At 37.7% G+C, this 21,038-nt stretch overlaps 2 protein-coding genes across 3 annotated transcripts in view; one reads left to right on the forward strand and one right to left on the reverse strand.

Moving 5' to 3' along the window:
* Positions 1-1,004: 1,004 nt before the first annotated feature.
* Positions 1,005-12,452, forward strand: ARL1 (ARF like GTPase 1). Its single transcript, XM_077772283.1, has 6 exons — positions 1,005-1,216; positions 4,030-4,167; positions 6,088-6,169; positions 7,591-7,702; positions 11,126-11,304; positions 12,049-12,452. The coding sequence occupies exons 1-6, from the start codon at positions 1,213-1,215 to the stop codon at positions 12,077-12,079; spliced, it is 546 nt and encodes a 181-aa protein (XP_077628409.1). The 5' UTR covers positions 1,005-1,212; the 3' UTR covers positions 12,080-12,452.
* Positions 12,453-16,343: 3,891 nt separating this feature from the next.
* Positions 16,344-21,038, reverse strand: part of UTP20 (UTP20 small subunit processome component) — a 105,295-nt gene continuing 100,600 nt past the window's right edge. For both annotated transcript variants that reach the window (XM_077772282.1, XM_077772281.1), the window contains exons 58-62: positions 20,927-20,998; positions 18,670-18,969; positions 18,343-18,469; positions 16,963-17,108; positions 16,344-16,680 (exon numbers count right to left, since the gene is read on the reverse strand). In XM_077772282.1, coding sequence (XP_077628408.1) covers positions 16,525-16,680; positions 16,963-17,108; positions 18,343-18,469; positions 18,670-18,969; positions 20,927-20,998 — 801 coding nt within the window. In that variant the 3' untranslated portion in view covers positions 16,344-16,524. The remainder of the gene's footprint in view (positions 16,681-16,962; positions 17,109-18,342; positions 18,470-18,669; positions 18,970-20,926; positions 20,999-21,038) is intronic.

Below are 21,038 nucleotides of genomic sequence, written 5' to 3' on the forward strand. Positions count from 1 at the left end.
TGTGTATCTTTACGAATTAAGACACACACACTCAACCTTTAAAAAAAAAATTAGTCTAGGGGCGCCTGGGTGGCTTAGTCAGTTAAGCATCCGACTTTCGCTTAGGTCATGATCTCGCAGTTCGTGGGTTCGAGCCCCGCGTCGGGCTCTATGCTGACTGCCAGCTCAGAGCCTGGAGCCTGTTTCAGTCTGTGACTCCCTCTCTCTCTGACCCTCCCCTGCTCACGCTGTCTCTCTCTCTCTCCTAGAAATAAATAAAACATTAAAAAAATTTTTTTAAAAATTAGTCTATGAGTATCCCTTCTTCCCATCGTCCAACTATTGCTTCCTTTCTCCCAATATAATGGTCTGTCAAGAACAGCATTACTGTCAACCGACGCCCCCTGGAGGGAACAAGTCATTAGTCCTTGTGATCTGAAGCAGCCCGCCCCCTGGAGGGAACAAGTCATTAGTCCTTGTGATCTGAAGCAGCCCATCCACAGTGCTGATCCCACAAAGGTGGTCAGGTGCTCAGAACTAGGTGGAAGAACGGAGTGAAGGGCTCTAACGTTGACCCTGCGCACCACTGCGACACCAAAATACTCGTTAGCGACCTCATGTGTAAGGCTACTTCGCATTGGCGGCGCAGGGCTCTTCCTATTATTATTACGTAGTCCTATTTCCGTGTGGGAGAAAGCACCCAGGGAAAGGTGCTTCGCCCCCGCAGGACGCTTCAAGACCTGCAACTTCTGCCACGCTGCACCCGAAGCCTGCGACCAGTCGACTGGCTGCTGCATCGAGGCCCAACTCGAATTTTTGGGCGGCAGATTCGCCACTTTTGGGGGTTAGAATTTAAAAGGAAAATTCGAATTTCCCTTTTGGAAGCCCTTTCAGTACAAGAAAATAGAAGCAGGAGAAACTTGGGGTCCTTGAATATTTTTTATCCTCTGGGTTTCGCCTTGCGCGCCTGTGACTTTTGTCGAAAGCGACGACGCGGACGCTCAGGTCGCCGTTCCTGGCGCGTAGTCCCAGCGGCCCGTCGCTCCCGCCCCCGCCGGGAGTCCGACGTGGAAGTTGCTGGCGGACCGGACTTCCAAGGGAACCGCCTGGGAGCCGCAGCCGGAGCCAGAGGCCGAGGCTTGCAGAGGTGGCGGCGTCGAGGCTCGAATAGGAGTCGCTGCCGAGGCTGGGGCCTGCCTTTAACCAGCGACAAGGGCAGACAGGCGGTTCATCATGGGTGAGGGATCTGAGGAGGTCGCCCGAGCGCGCTCGAGGGGCTTCGGCTGAGGGCCGGGGTCTGGAGGAGAGGGGCCGGCCTGGGAAGCCAGGAGTAGCCTGCTTTTTAGGGGCAGGTCGTTGAGGACTTAACTCACTTTGTCTGTTCACCTGTGGGGGTGGACCCTGCCTCGAGCGTTCGCCTCTGCCCTCGCTCTTGTCCCCTTTATCCTAGAAAGGTTAGGGAGCAGGGGCGGCGCAGGTTCGCCCGGCGCCGTGGCCCGGGAACCCGGCCCTGAGATCGTTCCCCTGACCGTGAACTTTTCCCTGCCCCTTCAGACCCAGCTCGATTCGGGGGTCAGAGTTGGTCTTGGGAAGCTTAGCAACTTGTCAGTCGCAGGTGCGCTGAGGTTTCTTGCGTGAAAGATAGGAGCCCACAGTAGAAGCTTGATTCTCTTCCTGGTCGCTGGGACTGCGTCAGTTTAAAAAATCTAAAGGGAATTGTTGCTCATAATGTTTTATATTTTATAGCCCACTTCTTATTTGCCTGCTTGCTGTAACAGCTTTTCATGTAGATAATAGAGTAATGTGGAGAAGGAAATGGGGAGGGTACTGGTCATAACTGGTCAGTGAGTGAAATTTTAATCTCGATATCTGGAGTACTAATTGAGAGAACTGTATTGTCAGCCTCCCTCCCCGCTGGAGCCCAAATGAAGGTGCAGATTTTTAAACTGGTTTACATCTCTCCAGATGGATGCACATTCCATGGCTTACTTTAATTCCTCTGCGATTTTCTGGGGGATTTACTTCCTGCCCTGGCATATCACAAGCGCCTTCCTGTTTTTCTCCAAAACTCCCTTCAGTTTTTTTCCTTAAGGATTTTATTTTTAAGTACTTTCTACACTCAAGATGGGGCTGGAACTTACAAACCCAAGATTGAGTCGCCTACTGTACCAACTGAGCCAGCCAGGGGCACCAATTTTCTGGTTTTGTTTTGTTTTGCTTTGTTTTGTTTTGTTTTAGGTGTAAAAGGTAGTATGGATTTTGTCAAGTCACACCCCTTCTCTTACACTTTCGCAAGGTTCTCGTGCCTGTGGTGTCTTTATTTTTACAGACTTGCAGCTCTTAATTGTGCCATTTCTTTGTCAAATAACCGTGTATTGTGTGGCATCACTTCCGTTGTCACCTTTTTTTATATTGTTAATGTATCTTTTAATCTTCTCTAATGGCTTTTGGCAGAGAAGGGCCAAAGTGCTTTTTTCTGGTAATCATTAAAGAAAAAAGGTATTTTATTTTATTTTATTTATTTATTATTTATTTATTTCTAGGAGAGAGAGAGAGAGAGACAGCGTGAGCAGGGGAGGGTCCGAGAGAGAGGGAGACACAGAATCCGAAGCAGGCTCCAGGGTCTGAGCTGTCAGCACAGAGCCCAATGTAGGGCCCAAACCCACAAACCGCGAGATCATGACCTGAGCCGAGGTTGGCAGCTTAAGTGACTGAGCCATCCAGGCACCTTGAAAAAAATGTATCTTAAAAAAGCTTCTTTATTTGGTTGTAAAAAGAATACTCTAAATCACCATTTATTTAATGATTCCAAATGAATCAACACCTTAATCTGTTACCAGCAGGTCCTGTTGAGACAAAGGATAATTTTTTTAATTTTAACTTTTTCCAGGTTTCTTGAGGTATGAATGACAAAATTGCATATATTTAAGGGGCACAGTATGATGTTTTCATATGTATATAATGTACACATTGTGAAATGATTACCACAGTCAAGCTAATTAATACATCTATCACCTCCACATAGTTACCTTTTTTGTGTGTGGTGAGAACACTTCCAGATCTTCTCTCTTAGCAAATTTCAAGTGTACAGTACATTGTTAATTGTAGTTACCATGCTGTTCATTAGGTCTCCAGAAATTACTCCTCTTATAAGGAAAGTTTGTACCCTCGACATCTCTCCCATTTCCCCCACTCCACCAGCATCTGGTAACTACCATTCTACTCTGTTCACAAGTACTTTTATCTTACACAATACCTCGTGTATAGGAAGCTTTCTGGAAATATTTCAAGATCATTGAATGTAGCTTTATTATTTTTTTTAATGAGTTTTCTGCCAAAAGTAGGTTTTGCTATTTTGGGCTTCTGTGTCTCAATTTCTTTTTCTAATTCTGTTGCTTACAGAGAAATCTCGGTGATTGAAGGTAGTTATGATGGTGCTACTGTACAATGATAATAATTGCTTTTCCCACTTGAGGATCTCATTGTCCCACTGTCATTCTAATTTGTCTTTTGGTGTTTAGGGGTTGCGAGGAGAGCATGCTAAGGTATCCATATTCTCATCATTAGAAAGTGAGCTCCATGAGGAAGGTAGTCCTGTTTCTCTTATTCTGGAATATATCTTCTGTGCCTTCCTGACACAGTATCTAGGACATAGTGACAATCAGTAATTACTTGTTTGATGCTGAATAATATATATCATTGGGAGCAAACTTATGCACTTATAAATCAAGGAAAATATTACAGTATTACTTAATTTGGTATAGCTTTATTATTATTTTTTCTTGAGGGAGAGCCTGTGAAAGTGGAGGACGGGGTGTGGGAAAGGGAAAGAATCTTAAGGAGGCTCCAGGCCCAGTGCGGAGTACCACATGGAGGTGGATCTGATGAACCGGAGATCATGACCTGAGCAGAAATCAAGAGTCTGACACTTAACCAACTGAGCCATCCGGGCACCTCTGGTGTAGCTTAAAAAGGTTGAGATTAAATGTTTTGTGGACCCAGTTCACAAAATGATATTGAATACATTTTTTCTTTTATTATTTTTTTCAGGTGGCTTTTTCTCAAGTATTTTTTCTAGTCTGTTTGGAACCCGGGAAATGAGGATTTTAATTTTGGGATTAGATGGAGCAGGAAAAACTACAATTTTGTACAGATTACAGGTTGGAGAAGTCGTTACTACGATTCCTAGTAAGTGTTGGTATGATATACTAATTGTAGGGGGTTTTGTTTTCCATCTAACATAACTTTACTTCTGAATAAGTAATTAATACAAAAAGATAATTTTAATATAGTAAGCTTTATAAACTTCTAGTGTCAGAATAATATTAATAACATTTTTCATAAATTTAGAGGCAATTTGTAAACCCCTGTGCATGGCTGGGTTTTTCTGTTTAAAGCTAATTTTAAAGTTGGATAGAGTTAAGCCACTTAATCTCATTGAGAGCGAGTATCTTTATTGATAAAATGAAGATAATAAATAAACCTACTGACTCTGAAGGGGGAATAAGTGAAATATATAAAATACTTTGTAATCCTCTTTTAAAGAATTATATAGATGTTAAGTGATACTGTTGCATCTGAGGTGCTTCCCTCCCCCCCAATATTTGTTACTATTTTAATTAAGATATGTTTCTTTTAAGGAATTCATTGCTTTTAAAGATCTGAGTTGAAGAGATTGTTGAATTAATCTGGTGCCTAAAAATAAGAGAAGAAACACCTCAACGTTAAATCAGTTGTTGATATCTTAGAGGAATATTCTCAAATAGTCCTGTTTGACTACATGAGAAAACTGTTATATTTTTTTTATTTGTTGGCCTGAATTGACTTAGAGAAGATTAATATATTTAAACTAAGTTTAAGAGTTTGTACAGTTTGCTCAAGAGTATTTTAAATTATGCCTCTAAAATCACTGTCATGCAAAGTATCTCTATACTCAGTAGTATTTAAATTTCCAGATTAAAAGGGAAAATAGTCTAGCTTTTATGAAAGAAGAGCCTTTTAAACCCTGTGGCATCTGATTTCTTTTTGCCACTTCCAGTAAATTTCAATTCCCTTAATTTTTGCTTCTCAAAATCGCCCATCTCTGCAGTGATTAAGTCTTGGTGGTCCCTGCAGTGCACACAGCCCAGTGGATTGCATTTGAGGGACCACACTTTATAGCCCACCCTTGTACTTTGCGTATAAAATGTGTTTGTAATTGAAGTAAAGATGGTGATTACACTCCTACCTAATTATAAGGGACACATCATGTGCTTGCTTTTTAATTTTCTACTCAGCTTTATTATAGTTACTTTTTAGTTGTGATGGGGATTAGCATCATTCACCAATATAGACTTAAATTTAAAACAAAAATTGTCCAATCATAGCTATAAGTCATTTTTTACTTTGTTTTAAGCTTATAAAATCTTATTAATTTAAGTTTTTCACCATCCTCTCCACCTTCCCTTAGAGTCCTTTCAATGAAAATAGTAGTATCCTGTCTTAGCCATATGGTTCCACACCTCCACCTAAAAAGGATGGCAGGGAAAAGAGATGAGACACCTCCCCTCTGAGCATCCAGCCATGGCCTTATTACACATGAGCTCCTGAGAAAGTCTGCAGAGTCTGTGAGATTGCCACCCTTAGAGATCCCAGGTTCTATAAAGTGGTATACAGCTTTTGCTGAATCCTTAACCACTGAAGTTTAAAATGTTGGCTGTCTTGTTTTTATTCCCTGTGTATTTGCTACCTTTCAAAATTCCATTTTTTTTGTAATACATCTACATCTGTCCTTTCTAAGCATAACTTTCTCAACACTTTTGTATGCCAGGATTGTATTATATAGGGAGTTTAACATAGTAGCATTCACACTGAGCTAAAAATTCTGTATTTGCAGAGGTAACTGGGGATTCTTATATAACCTGAAAGTGGTGCTGATCTTGCTAATTGGTGTGTGTGTGTGTGCGTCTGTGTGTCTGTGTAGCACAAGTCTTTTATATTGGAATAATATTTCAACCAATAGTGTGAGTCAGTGGTAATTCGTTAATTGCTAAGATGCAATTAGATTGGGTACTTTGAAGGTAGAATGCATTAGTCTACATATACTACTGATTTTGTTTTCTCTTCTAGCTATTGGATTTAATGTTGAGACAGTAACATACAAAAACCTTAAATTCCAAGTCTGGGATTTGGGAGGACAGACAAGTATCAGGTATGGTATAAAGACCAGATTACTTTGTAGTATTGAGTATTTATTGGCCCTTTAAGGGTGAAGAGCAGTAAACCCAAATATGTCTTCTGTTGTAATTTAAATGAGAGCCACCTAGTTTAAGATGAGGAAGAACTTCCTATTTTCTCAGTTGAATTAAACTTTAAGGAAGCCAATTTTCCAGATACCACCTAAATGAAAAAAATCTTCAGGGAAATCCCAAGACCTAATTACTTGGGTAGTTTTTAAATAAAAATCCTCCATTTAGTTCTTGTCAGTCACTTTGTCAGTAAGGCACACTGTTTTGGATTTTATAAAAAATACCTTTTAGCCCACCATTTAGGGTTAATGTGAACATAGATGCCTTCTGGAACTCGGGTCTCCTGCCTAGCATTCTGTGCGTGGCATGGCAACTATGAATGTTTGGTGACTGTTAGTGATTGCTCACTGTGGTGCCTGGCATCTTAAAACCCAAGTAGTACAGTCTCCAAATATCCTGCTGCCTTTTTACTTATTTTATTTATTTATTTTTTTAAAAGTTTATTTAGAGAGAGAGGGAGAGTGCAAGTGAGGGAGAGGCAAGGAGAGAGGGGGAGAGAAAACCCCAAGCAGGCTCTGTGCAGTCATTGCAGAACCTGATGCGGGGCTCAATCCTGGGAACCGTGAGATGATGATCTGAGCCAAAATCAAGAGTCAGACACCCAACCAAATGGGCTACCCAGGCGGCCCTAACTTGTTTTATTTTTTGAACCACTTAAAATTGTTTTTTCAATGTTTATTTTTGAGACAGAGACCGAGCATGAGCAGGGGAGGGGCAGAGAGAGGGAGACACAGAATCTGAAAGAGACTCCAGGCTCTGAACTGTCATCACAGAGCCCAATGCTGGGCTCCAACCCATAAACTGCGGGATTATGACCTGAGACAAAGTCAGACACCTAACCAACTGAGCCACTCAGGCAACCCGTTTTTGAACCACTTTTGAGTCCCTCTCTAATTTTAGCCATTTCTACTTCATGAAGTCTTTAGTAATCAATTTAATGTCTGTTATATAAAATCATATTAAAAGTTTTTTTAAGAACCCATTCCTTAAGGAGTTCCTAGTTAAAAATTTATAAGATGTATCAGTAAGGTCTGTGTATAACTTTATCTTAGTACATTTAGTGATTTAGATTGATTATAAATGTCTTCTCTTAGCTTAAATTCTGAAACTCCTTGATCCTGTGATTTAATGTTTATCATTCCACCCCCATCCCATCTGAAGGATATGTACATATCCATCAGAAACTGAATCATTATGGCATTGATTCTAACGTGGCAGGTAAGTCCCCCACCCCCCATCATTGCCAAGTTCTAGCACATAAATTAACAGCAGGTTCTTTTTCTTTCAAATAATAATATATTCTCCCTTTCTGAATTTTCTTTAGGCCATACTGGAGATGTTATTATTCAAACACAGATGCAGTCATTTATGTAGTGGACAGTTGTGACCGAGACCGAATTGGCATTTCCAAATCAGAGTTAGTTGCCATGTTGGAGGTAAGACAACTTTATTCAAACGCGGGGAAATCTCTTATGTTTGCTTGCTGTTCTCATTGTTACGACATGCAAGAATCCCTACTTTTTCCCCTCATGCCTTTAGTATCATTTTCTTTTATGCAAATTATTTCATATTCCAGAGATTCTACTGGGAAGAGGGATGGAGACCAAAAACAAACAAAAAACCAAAGAATCCAGCCTTGTAACTTCCTTTAAACTAGATTCCTTGATTTCTAGGAAGCTCAGACCTGAACTTTTTCTAAATGGAAGAACTATTTTGAGTTACTTTTATCAAGTGCTTTTTATAAAATGTTGTATTTCTAGTTGTATAAATTATTTTTAATTGTATAAATTAGCTTAGAGAAGCAGATAAGTATATACATAATAAGCATATTTGTTTTAGAATCTGTGGGTTTCTGGCACAACTTTGACCCTTGTTTATCTCTTCCGGCTTTATTGTTTTTTACTCTTGGCTGTGTTTCCAGTGCTTCAGTCCTACTGACCTTTCTGTTCTTTGGATACACTGAGTCTGTACACTGGACACTTGGTTGAGGGCTCTTTGCACTTGTTCATCTTTCTGCTTGTAGTGCTCTTCCTCCAAATCTGCATGGCTACCTTCTTGACGTGTTTTATCTCCTGTTTCTCCTCCAGAGAGGAGGCTCAGTTATTTTCTAACACCTTATCCTACTTTATTTTTTGTACCACTTACTGTTTCTTTCTGTAATTTAATTTATATTAAAATCTTTTCTTCTTTTTAAATTTTTTATTCTATAGATAGCATGAGTTGGGGAGAGGGGCAGAGGGGGAGAAAGAGAGACTCTTAAGCAGGCTCCACACACAGTGCAGAGTCCAACATGCAGCTTGATCCCATGACGCTGGGATCATGACCAGAGCTGAAACCAAGAGTGGGACACTTAACCGACTCAGCCACCCAGGTGCCCCTCTTTCTATTATTTTAAAATATATTTGTTTACTTCTATAAATCTCCCATTCTAAAATGTAGGTTCTTTGAGTTTACCTTAATATAATCCCTGATGTTCAGAACAATGTATAGCACTTACTAAAAACTCAGTACATTGTATTCACTGAAGTTTATAGAATAAATTTATTGGCTAGCTGAATTCAGAGGCTGCATTAAGTAATCAAAAGTTCAAAAAAATCTCCATTTGCTAAATAAGCTTTTCAAATGTAGTAATGGTTAATTTAAGTAATAATGAAATTGCCTTATGCTTGAGAAAATTAGATGCTTTTTCCTTTTCCTATCAAAACTATGATTCTGAATTATGCAATCATTGACTGTTTAAGTTCTAGGCCATTTGATTACCTAGGTAGAAGTGTTCTCAGAATGCTTTGGACTTCTGATTTCTTGATTACTGACTTAATGGCTTCTGAGTTACAAAGTGGAGACCTAATTTTAAACTTTTGCTTAATTTTTTTCACAACATGGCATCGTATTTATCATAAAAGTTTCTTAGACCAAATTCAAGTATAAGGAATTTTAAGGGAGCATTTTAACTGCTTTTAGTATAATGGATTTTTAAAAAAGCTTTGTTCAGATGTAATTCACATGGTATAATTGATTTTTATCATATAAAGTATTGAATAAAAGAAAATAAATGGATTATTAACTTCAGTTTATAATTCTTGTGCTGCATTGTTACTTGTGATATTAGAATTTGACTGGTATGATCATGAGAAAGAGTAAAAAATCATATTAATTTTTTAGGAGGTAACTTAATTGTTTCAATCAATATATATAATGTAGAGTACACATAGAATATGAGTCAGGTCTGTTTTCTATTACATTAAAACTTACAGACATATAAGTCAGTTTAAGTTTTCCCATTTTTGTATGCAAAAATAAATTCTAAAGAGTGAAGAATGAAATGTAAAGAATGGAAGTTGTTAACTCCAAGAATATGTACATGAATATGTTTAAAATTTCTGGATAGGGAAGGTCCTTCTAAATCAAAGGATTAGAAGGAGTTACCAAAGAAAAGATAGATTTAATTATATTAATACAAACAAAAACCTCGCAAATACAACCTACGGTAAAGCAGGGAACCAGGACATAGTTTTACAACCAGCAACTAAGGATGCATGTTCTTAATCCTATCAAGACCTTTTGCAAATAAGCAGAAAACTGAACAAAAGGCATGAACCCACAGTGCACAGGAGAAAACTATATTCTAATGTTTGTATTTCTTATACTCTGGAAATAAGCATTTAATGAGATGCTGTGTTTGGAAAAATAGACATATATACATATTTCTAATTCTTCCAGTGCTGCACTGAAGAATGGTACTATCATACACTGTTGGTGGGGTCTAAATTGTTAAAAACCTTCCTGGAAAGCAGCTTATTAATACATATAATAAGAGCCTAAAAAATTCAAACTCTTACTCTATTTTTAGAGAATTTGATAAAGAAAAAGATTTCTGTGTAACGACTGCATCCCTTAGGTTTCTATATTAGTCTGGTAAAAAGAATCTAGTAAGAATCTCTGGAGAACAGTTACATAGTTTATGGTGCATGCATTCGTAGTGCAGAGTATATTTAACCATTGCATTTTTTTGTTTTTAAAAGTTTTTAAATATTTTTTAATGTTTGTTTTTGAGAGTGAGTGCACACATTAGCACGCGGGAGAGGGGCAGAGAGAGAGGGAGACAGAGGATCCTAAGCAGGCTCTGCACTGACAGCAGAGAGACTTGATGTGGGGCTCAAACAAATGAACTGCAAGATCATGACCTGAGGTGAAGTTGGACGCCACTCAGGCGCCCCATTAAATGTTTTTTTTTTTTTGAAAAATTTTTGATTGTTTTGAAAAATATTTAATGTTTATTTTTTCAATTTTTAAAAATTATTTAATGTTTATTTTATTTTCAATTTTTAAAAATATTTATTTATTATAGAGAGAGAGAGAGACAGTGCGCGAGGAGGGGATGGGCAGAGAGAGGAGACACAGATTCGGAAGCAAGGTCTAGGCGCCCAGCTGTCAGCATAGAGCCTGATGTGAGGCTCGACTCACGAACTGTGAGATGATGGTCAGAGCCAAAGTTAGACACTTAACAGACTGAGCTACCCAGTCCCCCAAATGTTTATTTTTTAGAGCAGGGTAAAGAACTGTGTGTAAATGTATTGATCTTAAATGTGTAAATGTATTTACTAAATAAACGATAAGTATCTAAATTATAAAGTAATAGAGAATACCCAGAATGTTAAAAGTGATCATGTTTGGAAGATAGGATAATGGATGAAGCTTCTTTTCTTCATACTTCTCTATTATTGGAGATAATTTATGATGAACATTATATAGTCATAATTAGCAAATAATTTTTAAAATAATGTATTTGTTGGCATTTTCCCCCAAACTGAAGGGAGCAATTTGATTAGAAAAAATTAAATACCTTCTATTTTATTTAGGAAGAAGAGCTGAGAAAAGCCATTTTAGTGGTGTTTGCAAATAAGCAGGACATGGAACAGGCCATGACTCCCTCAGAGATGGCAAATTCACTTGGGTTACCTGCGTTGAAGGACAGAAAATGGCAAATATTCAAAACTTCAGCAACCAAAGGCACTGGCCTTGATGAGGCAATGGAATGGTGAAGTATCATGTTTCTAGAAGTAATCTGTGCATTTGTTTCTGTGTGCAGGTGTGCAAATGTGTGATTTCCGTTTAGTCTTAAGGACAAAATTCGGATTAGTTAGCAACACATCATACTAAGTTCCTCCAGCCTTTTCTTCCACTGGTCTTCATATGCATTGGCTTTTATTTTAACCACACCCCTTGATTATAGTTAGATAAGCCAACCCCTTGCCCTTTTTTTTTTTTTTTTTTTTTTTAGCTTTTTCTCCTTTACTTCATCCTCCAGTTCCTTATCCTTTAAGACTTGGGTTAAGACTGTCTTCTTTTCAAGAACCTTTCCTTGCACATCTCCATGCCCAGTCTTACCGCACACACAGATCTCCTTGTCACAGACCAGTGATGTAGTAGTTAACACTGTCATGTAATTGATTTGTGCATCTGCTCATTAGATTTTCAGCTCCATGAGGAGAGACTAGTTTTCAGCTCTGAATTATCCACATTTGGCCTTGCTGCAGTAGTTACAGCCTGGGAAGCAGATATTTGATCTTTTTTGATTATTCATTTGGAGCATAGACAAAAGTAAAAGCTAAGAGGCCCTCATGGAAATGGAGTCCATAACTCCTTCTTCTGATATAACTATTTTAGCCTTCATTTAAAGTGCTTTAGAATCCACTTCCAGTATAAAACTTACTATAAATGATCATGTTTTATACCTGAAAGTTTGAGGTTAATTTTACGAAACTGTTCATTCTCTTCACAGGTTAGTGGAAACATTAAAGAGCAGACAGTAGTTCAGTCACTTCTGTTCCTCTGAAATGAAGACTACATCACGTATCCCTTTGGAACCAGTTAAGTTTCATGCTACTAAATGTTAAACTCTGTGATTGTTGGCATATACCGAACTGACTGCAATATTTGTAATAAATATAACGTGTTCAGTTGGAAGGGTAGCTCACCATTATTGAACCAACTGAATGTCTGTTGTGTGTAATGTAAAATCCTTCCTTGCTTTCTTGTGTTAAGTATATATTCTATTTGTATGGAATTCTTATTCAAATAGAGTCCTATTAAAGAATGTATTCTCATTGAGGAAAACACCCTCCTATTTTTGAATCAGTGGTTGCATCTTGTTTGTATAAACACTAATAAATATCTTAACTCAGATATTTCCCCATAAATGAATTTTTTTTCCAGAGATTAGATTCAATAGACTAGGAACATAGTGTGAGTTAATAGATCTTATTTGCTCAATGACTGCTTTATTTAACCTGTTTTGTTTAAAAGCTTTTGGTTATAGGTATGAAGCCGAAATAATTATTTTGGTGGCTAACTTCACTGACCTCTGTAGTTGTCATTTTATAGTACTTTATAGTTGTTGGAAAAATTATATGTATAGGAACCCCACGATACAGGTAGGACAGGTTGTAATGTCTTCATTTTATGGACATGGACCCAAGGTTCTGATGAGTTGGCTTGCTCGGGATCACCTGCTAGTGAGGTGGAAACAGGACTCAAAGTGAGATTTCAGGGTCAGAAGCTTGTCCCATAAACTACATTAATTCCTAAAAATGTCAACACTGGCAAGAGACAACCATAGCTGCTTAAATAAATAGGCTAATTGTACTTGACACAATACATTTAAAATAATATCTGTAAATTTGTCTATATTAGTAGAGGTAGTAAAAACACTCCTAAATATGGTTAATGTTTGATGGAATCCACAACATTTTAAAGGAAAATTTTTAAAAAATCTATTTTAAGAAGCATTCTAAAAGATGTCTTTACTGTCTTTCATTTCCTTTATCTATCTGTACCGGACATGTAAATTTGGTGAAAAGTAAAAAAATTAGTGGTTGTACAGGGAGAAATTAAGCATTCTTGGTTTTAAAAACTAGACTTACTGCTAGGCTATCAAAAAGTTATGTTCAGAGTAACTTTTCATACTATCCAGTCCGCTATAGGATTGGCTACAGTGGTGACAGAAGTAAATATAGCCTTTGTATTTACTAAAACTAGGGGGAATCTTTAAATGGGACAACTAGCATTTAAAAAACCTGATGCCCCTCACTAGTGCTCTTGGGAACACCAGTGGTCCATTTCCTGTTCCTGCCACAGTCTTTCCAGGTGTTGGACCCTAGCCTCTTTCCTTCATAATTTTGGTCATTCAGATCAAATGAATGTGCCTTTCTTTTCACCTGTGGGACTTTTAATTTTTATTTTTTACCTATTCCCCAGCACCTACTCTTAATTTGGTCTCTGAAGTCTTTTCTGGAGATCTTTCAGGCTCAAATGTTCTCAGTGCTACATCTAATATTACTCACTGAGCATGTAATTAACATTGTTTCATAGTTTCTAAATCACTCTGTATATGCAGACTATTTTGTATTTATATACTTAGAATCCAGTGTGGTACCTGGCATATTACTGCACCTCAGAATACGTGCATGGTTGAAACAGTAGGTATATGCTTGTCAACTAAGAAAATACTATCTCTGTCACCTATACTTGGGTTCCCTTCTGGTCAATGGCACATGTCTGGTGCTGAGTTTATACCTAAGTGGTAAGGTACACCTCCTGCCAGCACTCTAGGAACACTGAAAATATAAGTGGGGGAAGAGATGCCCTGGCAGGCAGATGCTGCCCAGCACGTAGCTCTTGCCATCTTGAATACTGAATGTGCATGAAGTAGTAGCAAAGGCAAACATTTGGATGATCCTGATCTGTTTTACCACGAAGAATAGAATGGGGTAAAAAGAGCATACACTTACTTTAATATGGTATAAATTATGAGGTCCTTGTCTAGCAGGAAACAACTATACAGGCAAGTTATAGGAGTTTGAATGATATTTATAAAAATCTGAATATTGTATTGGAGAAGATTGAAAATGGGAAAAGCACCAAACTTAAAATCAGAACACATGAATTCTAGGCACAAATGGCCATTCCTTTAGTTTTTTTCTTAAAAAACAAGAGACTTGGACAAATCATATCAAAGGTTTCTTTTAGCTCTAATATTCTATTTTATAACTATGGTTGGTAGTTATGCTGTGTCATGTGTTCACATTAAAAAAAAAAATTGAGAGTGGTGAATTTTGTTATTAGAATACCTGAGATGTACTTTAAGTTGAGGGTAGGGACTGGACTGTATCTTTTTAATATTTTAATGTTTAGTTTTGAGAGAGAATGAACAAGGAGGGACAGAGAGAGAGGGAGACAGGATCCGATGCAGGCTCTGCACTGACAGCAGAGCCTGATGTAGGACTTGGGACTCATGAAACGTGAAATCATCACCTGAGCTGAAGTCAGACTTAATCAACTGTGCCACCCAGGTGCTCCAAGGGACCATATCTTTTTTTTTTTTTTAATGTTTTTTAGTGTTTGTTTTATTTATTTTTGAGAGATACAGAGACAGCATGAGCAGGGGAGGGTCAGAGAGAGAGGGAGACACAGAATCTGAAGACAAGATCCAGGCTCTGAGCTAGCTGTCAGCACAGAGCCCAATGCGGGGCTCAAACCCACGAACTGTGAGATCATGACCTGAGCCAAAGTTGGACGCTTAACTGACTGAGCCACCCAGGCGCCCCCAAGGGACCATATCTTATTTACTGTTAGTATCCCTTGCATGTAGTGTGGTGCACTTGACACATAGTAGGCACTGAATAAATATTTACTAAATTGTGCTCAGTATCCGTGAGGTGTTTGTTCTGATTTCTGCCTTAGTGTTAACTTTTGATTTAAAAAAAATTTTTTTTTTATGAAAGCAGTACATGCATTCTAAATCACTTAGAATTAATTGAAATCAGCCTTCTGTGATGCACCATGTTTATGCTTTTGGCACATTACAAACCCGTTGAGAACTCCTGTTTGAGACAAACCACATCAAAACACAGATGCTCAAGTTCAAGAATGTTTGAACGTTTGATTTCTGTGCCTTATGCTATATTCTGACTTTAGAAATGATAAAGATCAGAGGCTTTCAATCCTGGGTATGAATCCTGCAACCTGTATTACCCTTAGGTAAATTATTTAACCTGACTCAGTTTTTTCATCTGTAAAATAGGAACCAATTTTTAGGAAGCTTTCAGCAACACTATGAAGACTAAATAAAATGTTAACAAAGTGCCTGGCACATAGGATGGATTCTTCTTCCCTCTGCTCCCTTCCAAATATTACTAAAGAATATTACTTCCACATCAAGTGTAGAGTGAGACAGAGATACCATTAATACCATATGGGTGAACAAGATGATGCCAAACTGTTTTCCAAAGTAGTTTATAAGAGTTCCCTTTGCTCCACGAAGCTTGCTAACATTTGGTACTATCAACTTTATCAATCTAAAGGGCTCAATGGAATTTCACTTCTGATGTTAATTTGCATTTCCTAATTATTAATTTGAGACATAAGTATGTTTAATATTTAAGAACTGGTACAGCCACATCTGCTAAATATTAATATTTCTCTTCTGTGCAATGACACTTTCTGTCCTGACACTTTTTCTACTGGGTTATCTTTGTTGATTCATAGTTACTCATTACATCCTGGGTTCTACTAAATCCACTATCAGTATATGCTACATACCATATCCCAGTTCAGTCTAGTCAAGCAGAAAATTCTTAAATTTTGTAGAATTTATCACATTCACTACAGACAGCACTTTTTTTGATTTCTGACAGGGAAAAGTCCTCACCATATTATCCCTTTTAAGAGCATCATGGCTATGTTCAGCACATCTTCTATATAAATTTTAAAATCTGCTTGTTATGATAATATGAAGAACTCTTGGGATTTTACACAAATATACCTTTAATCAATGGGATCCAACTTGGGAAGAACTAGCATCTTATGATACTCAATCTTCCTATCCATGAACATGGTTATTCCTCCATTTGTGCATATCTTTCTTTTAGTGCCTTTTGATAAGATTTTGTCATTTTTCTCCATAAAAGTATTGCAAATTATTTATTTGTAACTTCTGTATTCTGTCTTATTTTAAAGTGTGTTTTTTAAAAAAAAATTGTAAGCTTTTTTTTATTGTTTTAGACATGGAAGATATAGTAATATTATGAAATGTTTTAATTAAAAAAATATGAGCATGATTATATTATACTGTATAATACACAATCTATGCCGTTTTAATTTAAATTAATAAAATCTGCTGTGATTTCGAACCAGCAGATATACTGGGAAGTTCAGGCTTTGGGGTAAATGGAGATACTTTATCAGCAGAGGGAGCACATCACTCCAATATTGCTAAATCTTGCAGGCTGTGGCTCTTTTGTCTCTTGGCCTTATAGCCTGGACGCAGGAACTCGATCTTTCTCTTCTTGGCTTCACTTTTATTTTTGTGTTTCTTCAGCTTTTTCTTGGCAGCAATATCAGGATTAGTTACGAACTTGAAAAAAGAAAAGAAATTTTATATTACTTTAAAAGTAAATATTAAATAAAAACCAAATGCAGAAATGGGCCATTTTTGTTCACCTTTAAATATCACACATGCAACACATTCCCAGTAAAGAAAATCTGGAGCCCCAGCTATAAATTCCCCACTTCTCAGACACAGCCAATTCCTCTTTCCTCCCTGGATAAATGTGACACATATGCATGCACACACCCCTAGTTAAAAATATCTATGAAGTCTAAAGGAACACACTATATTTTCAAATAGCAAACATACCTCCAAAGCCTTCCTCTTTTTCCGGAGTGCCCTTTTCTCATTAGCCTGTTTCTGTACAGAGGCAAAGGCTAAGGAGAAGCTCTCAAGCCCAACCAGCTTTTTGAGTAATTCTATGATTTCCTGGGATAGATTCTTCAGCAGAGGATCTAATCACACACAGAGTAATAATTAGTCATGTAGAAAAGGACACATTTAACATCTATAAAATCAAGATCATGCAAAACAGAACTCCTGTGGCATTATCACTTTTATTACCTGAACATTAAACACTGATCTAAAACAAGCCTCTACGGTTTTGAGAAGGTAAAAATGGAAGTGTTGGGCGTGNAGATCACAGATCACGAAGCTCACTTTCCAGTGGAATCCTGGCTCAGAAGACACTAATTTGAGAAGCTGACAGAAACATTTTGGCTTACTTTATGAACCTGCTCAACTCTGCAGACAGGAAAGGTAAGTGTATTTCTCTAGGCCCTCTCTAATTCATGGGTCACAGATGCTTAGCTCTGGTCACAGCTTTTTTTTGGGGGGGGGGGGGTTGGATTTTAAGATTCCTGAAAAACTAAAAAAAATCTTTGCTTTTCCACTCTTCCCTGCCTTCTGTCTCCCAAATCCAGAAACCCACATATTTTTGCATTCAATTTCAGGACAGCTGTTCTAGATTACAAATTTCTTGAAGATAGGGACTAGGTCTTTTCCACTGCTGAACCCCCAGTACCTGGCAAATATCAAATGCTCAATAAATGCCGAGAATGAGAACCAAAGCAGACCTGGCCTTAACCATTGCCTTCTCTGAGAGGAAGGAAATGTTCTCAAAGTTGTAATACTAAAACAGTTCCTGCCTTGATAGTCACTTTGATTTATTTTAAAACTTAATATCTACTTTACCTTCTCTCTTTCCAACCCCCATTCCCTCTTTTTCTATTATCAAAAGAGACTTTAGGATCAGTGAGGGAAATGTACAAATAAATGCCCAGGCAAGGAAAATGAAAAATAGTAAAAATAAAAAACATATTCTTAAAATATTTCATACTTTTGCCTTATAGTTCACAATAAGAGAATATCATGACATTTTATTGTTCGTTATTGTCCATAGCACTATGGGGTTTAGAACTACCTCATTTTATAGTTTTCTTTGAATATTTAATCTATGCTTAGGAGTAAACCATCTTTTAGGAGAGAAACATTCATTCTTAGATATGAGAAAGCACACAGAAGGCAGTCATGTATAACAGAAATATGTGTTATTTGTTTGCTATTGTTTTGATACCTAGCAAGTTTTCCTAAACTCTGGCAGGGAATGAGGATAGAAAAAAAGGAAGCATTCAGGAGAGAAGTGAGGACTGCTAATGTACAAGTATTCAGAAAACAGGCTGCAATTACCCTGGTCTGAATAGGTGCTGTTCAGTTCTCGGAACAAAGGAGCTATGATCACTGGGAGATACGGCTTCACCTTGTCTATTCCAAGATCCATTGCTACAGCTCCAAGAAACTTAAAGATGCATGTTCTCTGAAAGTACAGATCATTCATTGTTATTTGAAGTGTTTCTTTTATTAGTTAATTCAGAAAACAAGGTGTCTTTGGGGGCAGATATTCTTGCTGCAGTTTTGGGATGAAGTTTCTAGAAACCTGGAGGAATTACTAATACTACTGAAATACTTAAAAAACAAAAATGACTACTTTCAGGGATTAGTGTACATTCATCGCACCTTTAAGGGGTTTCTAGGTGAGTAGGCTGCTTCTAGTTTTGCGATCCGGGACAACTTTTGGATCAACCACAGCAGTGTGGCTGGCTTGCTGTGCTCTTCCTTTGCCTCCTCGTTCTCTTCTTTGTCAGAGTCCATCTTCTCATCTGCACAGGACTTGCGTTTTTTTATTTTCTCTCTGGCTACACCATCTCCTAAAGCTAATTGTTCTTCCGTGTCTTCTTTTATCTCACCTTGCTTATCCTCAGAATCAGGTTCCAGTAAATATAAGACTTTGGCTACAAATAACAAATTCTTAACAACCTTTAAAAAGGGAGAGAGAGAAAGGAAGGAATTGGACTTTGATTCTGAAACAGATGTGGCTCAGTAAAATACAGGTATTCTACAATTAGGGAAAAAAAAAAACCCAAACACTGGTATTGCACTATTAAACTGATGATTGTTTCATTTTCTGATAATTCTTCAGTTCTACTCATTTCCATGTAACTTATCTACTTGGCCTAGTGCTACCCTTTAAGGTCACAAAGAATAAGTAAACAATTTCATTCCAGACTATTCGTTGACATTTTTGAGAGAACTTTCATCCCTCCTCCATTAAATTCCTTCATAGAATTAACAGTTTCTATTTATTGAGCACTGACTATATACAGCATTCTAATTCAACTTTAAAATATCACTATTCGGTTACCTATTTCAGGAGAGAAAATCAAGGCTCAGAGATACTAAATGACTTACCCAAAGACAATGCAAGTGGTCAACCAGGATTGAAAGGTCTTTAGAAGTCAAGCCTAAGTTCTTAACACTGAGCTCTTCTTTCCTCAAATCCCATCTGATCCAGTTAAATAGCCAGGGACCAATTTTAGTCTTATAAAAATGGATCCATATATTGAGTCCCTAATTCTGATATCCATGAAATTTCTGACATAGATACTTCATATTGATTATGTGAAGGAGGAAATCAAGTTGGTTTTGAGCTCCTTTACTGTCCTGGCTACTCTTTTAGGAGTGCTGTGTGCCAAAAGTTTCCTCCAAATGTAGTACTCAGCACCCCACACACTGTCCAAGGCTAGCCTGGACATCAAGAATTCATTCCATGATTATAATTTCCTTCTGGAAGCTTGGTCTCCTTAAAGACAGTCCCAGTTTTGGAGGCCTTTTCCCCTTGTTGCAGCTACTTCACATTGTTAACTTACCATAAGATCATAGTCAACTAAATTCCATTAATTTCTTTCATCTTGGGTTAGTACTAATAAATCCCTTCCTGTCCCTAGTTTCTATGATTGTATCTGTCAGCCTCTATTAAGACTGATACTGTTTGAGACACCACCTGCTATCTACCCTGGTAGGATTTCTTTGGCTTCACTCTGCTATCCACTGAATAGCTATCCATTCTTTCTCTGGTCTTGCAATATAATGAAGTGTGCTATATTTTCATGTAAAAAGTGATGGAAGTATATCAGGGCTTATGGTATCCTAATTGAGATTACTCTTTGGGTACACTGTCCACCTAGTTTCGTGTGTCCCATCACTTAATCTGTATTGTTGCTGCATCGTGTCCGTAATGACAAGCCATGAATAAGTGCCTTGCTCATACCCAGACACCACATCTGCGTATCTCATCATCTACCAGCCCAATGGCTTTATCAAAGGAAAAAATAAAGGGAATAGTAGACCCTACTCAAAAGCAATTTACATTTACTGCATATTTATAAATGCTTTTCTACATTTACAACATTTATAGTTACATTTTCTAGTATGAAAACATAAAACTTCTTAGTGATTTATCTGCCTCTGTTAAGGATAGATAAATCTCAGTCCACACTGTAACATGACTATTACTGCCTTTTCTTCAATTTCCAGGGGCAAGGGAAAGAAATTCAGTACTACAGGATTCAGTCCTACATTACACGAACAATCAAAATCAGTCAGCCAACCAAAGCCCTGCAAAGCTGTGGTCACATCTTTGAGTAGATGTTAAAACTGAACATGAAAAGATTAAGTCAGCTTCTCACTGCATCATCTTTATTGGGCATTTTAAATGAAGCCAAGAGTAACCCCAACATGGACTCCAGAGTTGATTAGGTTTATGTTATAACTGAACATATATTTCAATGTATGTCTATATTGCATTTAATTCCCCAAGCATTAAAATAGGAAAACAGCAACAACAAAAAACCCCCACAAATACCAAATGTAAGCCTATTCCTAGACTTGGTGGAATAGATCCCTTCTATTAAACCAGCAGGATGACAATACTTACCTGTTCTCCTAGAGATTGGTCTAAGAATTTGGAATGCAATTGATGGCAAGAGGCTAGGGAGATATTTTTCATCTGTGAAAAGAAAATGGACATTGGCAGACACTATGCAGGA

The sequence above is a fragment of the Crocuta crocuta genome, unplaced genomic scaffold, assembly GCF_008692635.1.
Source record: "Crocuta crocuta isolate KB4526 unplaced genomic scaffold, BGI_CrCroc_1.0 scaffold216, whole genome shotgun sequence".
NCBI classification, from domain to species: Eukaryota; Metazoa; Chordata; class Mammalia; order Carnivora; family Hyaenidae; genus Crocuta; species Crocuta crocuta.